At 43.0% G+C, this 7,522-nt stretch overlaps 1 protein-coding gene across 1 annotated transcript in view; it reads left to right on the top strand.

Annotated features, from left to right (window-relative positions):
- Window positions 1–867: 867 nt before the first annotated feature.
- EPHX4 (epoxide hydrolase 4) overlaps window positions 868–7,522 on the top strand; it is a 42,080-nt gene continuing 35,425 nt past the window's right edge. The window contains exons 1-2 of the mRNA XM_032423872.1: window positions 868–1,187; window positions 3,432–3,517. Coding sequence (XP_032279763.1) covers window positions 957–1,187; window positions 3,432–3,517 — 317 coding nt within the window. The 5' untranslated portion in view covers window positions 868–956. The remainder of the gene's footprint in view (window positions 1,188–3,431; window positions 3,518–7,522) is intronic.

The following is a 7,522-nucleotide window of genomic DNA, read 5'->3' as shown; positions in this document are numbered from 1 at the left end:
ACAAAAACTTCACACGAGTGTTTATAGTGGCTTTATTCATAATCACAAAGTGGAAAAAACTCAAACGTCCTTTAACTCGGAAACGGATAAACAATACGACACATTCATTCAATGAAAACTAACAAGCAATAAAAAAGAAACTATATGTAACAGCATAGCTGAATCTCAGATGCATTACGCTAAATGAAAAGAAGCCAAAAATAAAAGGTTACATATTATTTGATTCCATTTATATAAGAGTCTTGCAAAGGAAAGACTTACAGGGATAGAAAACAGACCAGGGCTTTCCAGAGGCTTGCCTTTAGAACCAGAGAGGCCTGGCTGGGCTGATAACCACTCTGAACCTTGTTGGAGAGTATCAACACCGTCAGAAGAATGTTAGGAATGAATAAAGTAATAATATCCGTCATGTAGTATGAAAATCGTCGTTCACTGCCTCTCTTCCCCGCGCCCCATAATTCTATGATCCAGAAAAAGGCCTAATGAAATTGCACCAGTTGACTGGGCAATGAGAGGACCTGAACACTGGTCAAAGTAAGAGCGGCGCTTCCTTCTGCGCTTCCCAGGATGATTTGGGCAAGTCTCCCCTTCATCTTCCCCACAGTTGAGCGGTTTAGAACTGGGATCACACTCTGCGGAGGAAGGCCGGTCCCAGCCTCGCCCAGGCCGGGGCGGAACCCGCAGCGCAGGGGGTCTGCCCAGCGGCGCTCCCGGGCAGGGCGCAGCGGCCCCGGAGCGCGCACCGTGAGTGCGGGAGCCCGCGGCCGGGCCACGGGACGCCGGCCGAGCGCAGCCGCCCCGGGGGCCCGCGGGGAGGCGCGCGCGGAGCCGGCTCCCGCGGAGCGGCTGGCGGGCCTGGCGCGCCGCCGCGCGGGCTGTCTCGCTCCGGAGCCCGAGCGAGCGCCGCTGCTCCCGCGTCCCCGAAGGGCAGCGGGCCCCGCCGCCGGCCCCGCCCGATGGCGAGGCTGCGGGATTGCCTGCTCCGCCTGACGGTCACGATCCGGTCCCTGCTCTTCTGGTCCCTGGTCTACTGCTACTGCGGACTCTGCGCCTCCGTCTACCTGCTCAAACTTTTGTGGAGCATCGGCAAGGGACCCGCGCAGACCTTCCGGAGGGCCGCCCGGGAACACCCCCCTGCGTGTTTGAACGACCCCTCTTTGGGTACCCACTGCTACGTGCGGATCAAGGTGAAGGCCGGCGCGGGCCCGGCGGTATCGGGAGGGAACGTGACGGCCATGAGGGCAGAGAGCGCTGGGCTGCTCCTTCCATGACGCCCAGCGTCCCCTAGTGTTCCTGGGGCTCGCAAGAGCGCGCGGCGGGGACAGGGAAGATGCCAGGGGGAGGCAAGGCAAGGGGGGCGAGGTGTGGCGGGAGAGGGGTCAGGACCGTGTCTGTGTGTGTGTGTGTGTGTGAGAGAGAGAGAGACAGAGAGACAGAGAGAGACACAGAGAGACACAGAGAGACAGAGAGAATGAGAATAGGTTATGAGGCGGTTCTCTCATCAGGGTCCTATATATCTATTACTGTCCCCTCCTGCTCCACCGCAACAACCCAGAATAATTCTGCTCTCTCTAAGGGAAGGCTGTCTCCTGTCACCTTTTTGCCCTTTAGAGCTCAGATCAGCTGTAGGGAATTGTTCCTGGTCGTGCCCTACTGTCTCATGAGGCTGTCCTTGCCTAAATTTTAGAGATTGGAAGAGTAAATAGAATAAGTCATTGGAAATAGGACTTTATTCAGAGTAGCAGAATGGAACATGCAGAGATGACCTAACCAGCATGAAACAATAAATAAATGGTGTATGTTTGTGAGAAGGAAGCAGACTTATGAAGTCAGAGACCAAAGGAATGGAATAAAAAGTAAATGTCAACCATGCATTCAGACTGGAACTGTTCATGCTTATCCCAAGCCTCCTGGCAGCCCACGGATATTCCATTTCCTGAGGCTCCAGGTGGTGAAGGGATATGGCCCTTCAGGATGCACCCTGCAGTCTGACTCACAGGCCTTTCAAAACTAGCCTCACATGAGGGGATATTTATGTCACCAAAGTGCAGGATTCCTATTAGGAGCTAGATGGTCCAACTGCTAGAGTTCAAAAGAGCAAGGGCACATTTTTCTTACCCTTATTCAGCCTGGGGTTGGCATGAGAATGAAATGAATTGATATTTGTAAAACAAACAGACAAACCCAAATAAACAAAAACTTAGAACAGTGCCTAGTATATAGTAAGTGCAATTAATTATTTGTTCACTAAGTCCAATCAAGTGGCCAAGACTCATCACCAATAAAAGAAGTTATTGAACTTCTAGAAAGGCATTCTGCAGTTGAGGGCAAAGTCAAATTTGTTATCTTAGTCCAACCTGAGGAGGAGAAGCAGTGAAAAAGAGTCATCTGGAATTCCTCATAATGCGTTTCCTCTTAATCTGACTACCTAAAGAGTTTCCCCAGAGACAGAACCAAGGAGTGGAAAGAACATTGTCCTGTAAGGTAGGACAGAATGGGGTTCTGGTCACAGCCCTGCTCCCAAGCACCTTTATGACCCATGTTAATATCTTTGGACTTTAGTTTCCAAATCTGTAAAAATGATAGGGTTGAATTAAATGACCTTGTAAGATTTTTTTTTCACATCTGGAAACCCTCTTGCTTGGGTTACCTGATATAAAACTCAGTCTCTGTGCTCATCTTTGGGTTCTTGGTTTCTTTCTTCACTTCTTTCTGAATTTTTGTTTTCCTTTCTTGCTTTTTTTCTCCATTTTCTTCTTTTCGGTTTGCTTTTTACTTGCTGTATTCCTGTCTCACTCCCATGCCTTTTATTTTCCTTGGGCAGTCTTGTCTCCCACATGCAGAGAGAAGTCTTGAGCACTCAGAGAATTCTGCTGTTAGAAATACATTGACATGACATGAGGAGCAGGAAGCAAGGGGAGCTCTACATGCAACTCTCGACTTAAAATAATAATGTGGGAAGGAGAGAACTAAAAATAAGGAAAGGAGGTGTGAATTATATAACTGATGGCACAGCTCTTGACGGGCAAGCTGAGAAAAGTACATGACTAGGAGGTAAACATGGCAAGAATATAAATTCAGATCAGAATTATTTACATGTCCTGTGGAATTTGAATGAGATGAAATGTGACACATCAGTAAGATGAAAGTCACAAATTGTGACATTGTTCCAGAAGCTTGTAACATATAAATTGACCTTGTAGGTAGAACAAGAAGGCAAGGTACTATAAAGGGAATGTCAACAAAAGTAAATCTAATTTACTCTATTAATAAATCATGGAGCTTTTTTCTTTTTGAAATTTAATAATATTTTATTTCTTGATATTAAAAATAATGCAAGTGAGCTTTTTCTTTAATGAAATGGAAATACTAAATGCACTACTTTTGGCAAAATATCACTAAAATTCCATGCCCTCTATTTTGTACTGCAGGATTCGGGGTTAAGATTTCATTATGTTGCTGCTGGTGAAAGAGGCAAACCACTTATGCTGCTGCTTCACGGATTTCCAGAATTCTGGTAAACTTACCAACCAACTTTTTCTTTTGCAGTAAGGACTTGGCTAATCACAGTGTCATTTTCTTGTTAAGACTTTTAATCGACCTTACTTTATGATCTCTTACCCAGTTATCCTTCCTGAATGCTCCTGAATCACAGGGATGGTTTTCCCTCTATTCTAAAGAAATGTTCATGGTACCAGCCTAATTTCCTTCCTTCCTTCCCTCCCTCTCTCCCTTCCTTCCTCCCTCCCTCCCTTCCTTCCTTCCTTCTTTCCTTCCTTCTTTCCTTCCTTCCTCTTTCTCTCTTTCTTTCTTTGTGAAAAATTAAAAGAAGTATTGTTTAGTGTTTCAAATTTCTGAACTAGCTACAAAACAGTTTTTATAGTATCTACTGTAGACAATATGCCACATTGGGCAGGGAAAGGAGATTGAAAAGAAACCAAAGGTATAGAGTGCCTAGTATCTGGAAGGTCTGGGAGAAGCCTCAGGTGAGGGGAAAGTGGAGAAAGAAGAGGACTCTTGGAAACTGAGGATGAACTATTTCCTATGCATGTAGCAACAGGCTCATATGAATGCAGGATAAATTAAGGATCTAAATATTTCACATTAGTAAGAAACCTATAACCAAAAATATACAGTTGCTAGTTACCTAGGAGAAAATGTTCTGTTCTCCTTTGAACCTCACAGAGCCAAATAAGTACAGATGAAAACAACATATGATTAAACTTTTAAAAAATGAATATCTTTTTAAAAGATGCTACATATGGTGGTGAAAGACAACCAGGCTTTTGATAACACAGGGCTATGATCTTGAGACAGTCCACAAACTAAATGCAAAGAAATAGATGAAAAATAATCATATCCTCTGAGCTGACTGAAAGGCAGAATATGTTGTATCTTTTGAAAGGTCTGGGATGATGCCCCGTCCCCAAATTTCTCCCATATTATCACTCTTAACACCTAGAATTTCACCATTACGTATTCTGCACCTCCTTCACAGTTTTAAAGATTTTGTGTTATCCAAAGTCCTGACTTAAAATGCATCTAGCTCTCAAAGAGATCTGACCATAATACACCTTAGTTAATACGTTATCAGTGAAAGAGACTTCTTTAATAAATACACTGAGAATGCTAGTGCATGAGGTATTAGGTATTGAAGAAAAGAATGGAGTGTGGCAAAACCCCATGTACCTCATCATTTTTCCAGAGCAAAAAGTCTATAGATGTCTTTTTCTGAGATTTTTCCCCTCATGAAGATTTTTCTCCCCCTGTATTCGCCTACATGAATAAACATAAGTCGTTTTCATGTTAAACTTTTATCTGTTCTTCCATCTGGAGACAACTTAATTAGGTGGTAAACAGCCCAGTACAATTCAAGCATATGTATGTAGACTCGTTTAGTGGAGTGCTTGACATGATTGGCTCACGATAAAATCGAAGTCTGAAGCATTAGTCAAATCTGCATAAAGTAACATAGGCGGTGAATTCTGGCTTAATCACTTACTCTGCAGGATCCTGCACAATCATCTGCAATAATCTTGCAGAGTTGTTGTGAAGATAAAGAGAGTCAAAATATGCAGAAGGCCTTTCACATAGCCCCAGTGAATACGCAGTAAATGTTCATTTTCTTCATTCCCATTCGCTCAGTGGGGAGAGCCCTGCGCCAGCGCTAGCATCCGCCATGCATTTATTAATAAAGTCCCTTTCCCTGACTAAGTATTAACTAAAGTGCACTGAGATCATACCTCTTTGAGAGCTAGCTGCGTTTTAAATCAGGACTTCGGATAATACAAAATCTTTAAAACTCTAAAGGAGGCGTAGAGTATGCAATAGTGGAATTCTAGTTTGAAGAGTGAGAGTAACGGAGGCGTTCGGAGACAGGCCATTGTCCCAGACCGGTGAAAAACGAATTGTCTGACTGCTGCAACTGGTGCTAGTTAACATTTACAGACCATCTACTGTGTGCCAGGCACTCTTCTCGGTGTTTTACTTACATCTCATGTAAACCTCACCGCTGCCCTTCTGAAATCGGCAGGGTCAGAAAGTAAGGCACACCTCACTTTTGAGCTTCAGAGCTGCGCTCTCCTGCTTGTCCTCAGTATATAGGAATGAGAATCATCTGATATCAAGCAGTGCTTTTCACCCTTCAAATTTCACACCTTATAGAAACATTCAAGAGGGTGTTAAAAGTTAGCTAACCATTCAAGAACACCTCACTCTAACATTTTGGATCATCATTCTAAATAAAATTCGTGATCTGTTGCAGCGGGGGTGGGGAGGTGGGGGGTTGATATTTAACTTTTTAGAAAGAAAAGATTTAAAAGCTATTCTGTCACTCCACCTCATATCAACCCCAGTACTTGTCCATGCTCTTTTCTCTCCTGAAACTTCACTTCTTTCATGTGGAACAGTCTACCAGGAAGATAAACATAAACCTACAACCTCTTCAGCCACCTGGTAATTGTTTCGAAGAAACAGCAAATAACAATGATGCCCTTTTGATAGAGGACAGTTGATGCTCTCTGTCATATTTAAGAATGATACCTTTGTACATTTTTCACAGTACATTTGTCCCTTTATTTACTCTTCATAAGAGCCCTTTGGCAAAATAGAAATGCCTGGTGATTCTTGTACGTGTCCTCTAATCTCCAGGGGACGGGACAGCCTGGGAGAGGCCCAGCACTGGTCCTTGGACATCAGTCCCATTTGCTCTGGCAAAGTCAAGTCTTGGATGTCTTACTCCAGGAACACCCTTGCCATGACTTAAAAAAAACAACAATGAACCCCTCATAGCTCAGTTACTCAAACAGCATATTGAATTCACTAAGCTTTGCTGGCCCTTAATCTGAAAGCTACCCAGGTGTTTAGGGTAAGTCCAAAAGCAACTACATGGAGATTGCTGATAATCAGAAACCTCTGTTTGACTGTCATACCCTAAACCAAGACCTCAGTGTTGAGCCTTTGTCTTTCCTTCCATTCAAACTGCCACTATTAACTATTAGGAGTCTAGTCAATTCCATTCAGGTGCTCCATTCAGGAAAAGGTCAAATAAATTCAGAGTTTAGGACAAAGCTGTTTTAAGCCACTTCAAGTCTCTCTCTTGCTTTCCTCTCTTTTTTCAATAGCCCCTTCTCTTGCATTTCTATCTTCTTTAAAAGCCAAAAACAACAAAGTAAGAAACCCTTGTCTGACATTTCAAACCAATTTAAATTTACATTATAAGTATAAATATTATTCCTCTATTAATCAAGTTTTGCCTAAGTACATATGGAATTCTAAGCTTATTTGTAGATCAAGTAGGTCAGGATATTTGATACTGTGAAAACAAAATAATCATAAATTGGCAATGTGTGTAAAAATGATTTTAAACAGAAAAGCACTATACGCATGCAATATGTTATCTGCACTTACCATCATTACCTAAGAATAGCTGTTGAGAATTGGTGACATTTAATATTAGATATTACATGGAAACAATAAAAATTCTGGGCCATCTTTCTTAAATCTAAAGGAAACATCAAACAAGATCTGCATCTCTGAGACTGTTAGCTAAATTATCCCAAAATAAAGTTGTTTGTCAGGAGATGGTTTTTCTCCCACTCTCTCTCCACCTCAATTTGCATCGCTTTTAAAAATATGTGGAGCTGATGCGGCAGTTTCTTTGAGTCGTCTTCCTCACCAGCTGTATGGAATGCGTTCGTCATTACTCAAGCGCTGAGGCAAGGGAGGGCTCTTGGTACACACAGCTGAGCCCAGAGGCTCATGACTATGGCCTTTTCTCTTTTGTGAAGGGGAAAAGGATATTCTACATCTGAATGTGGCTATCCTGGTAAACCAGAAGCCCTCTTATGTCAAGAGTAATCACTAGGAAGGGGGTTGCTTTTTTAGAAGTGTCTTCTGCTATTACCAAACGTACCAGAAAAAAAAAAAGTGGATGAAAATAGCTAGCTTTGTTTCTTTGTAGTATTTTTAGGAGTTACTGATTTTTTTTTTTTAAGTAGGCTCCATGCCCAACATGGGGTTT

This window comes from Phoca vitulina, unplaced genomic scaffold (genome assembly GCF_004348235.1).
Source record: "Phoca vitulina isolate PV1807 unplaced genomic scaffold, GSC_HSeal_1.0 scaffold2, whole genome shotgun sequence".
Lineage (NCBI taxonomy): Eukaryota > Metazoa > Chordata > Mammalia > Carnivora > Phocidae > Phoca > Phoca vitulina.
This window is presented reverse-complemented; position numbering and strand designations above follow the sequence as displayed.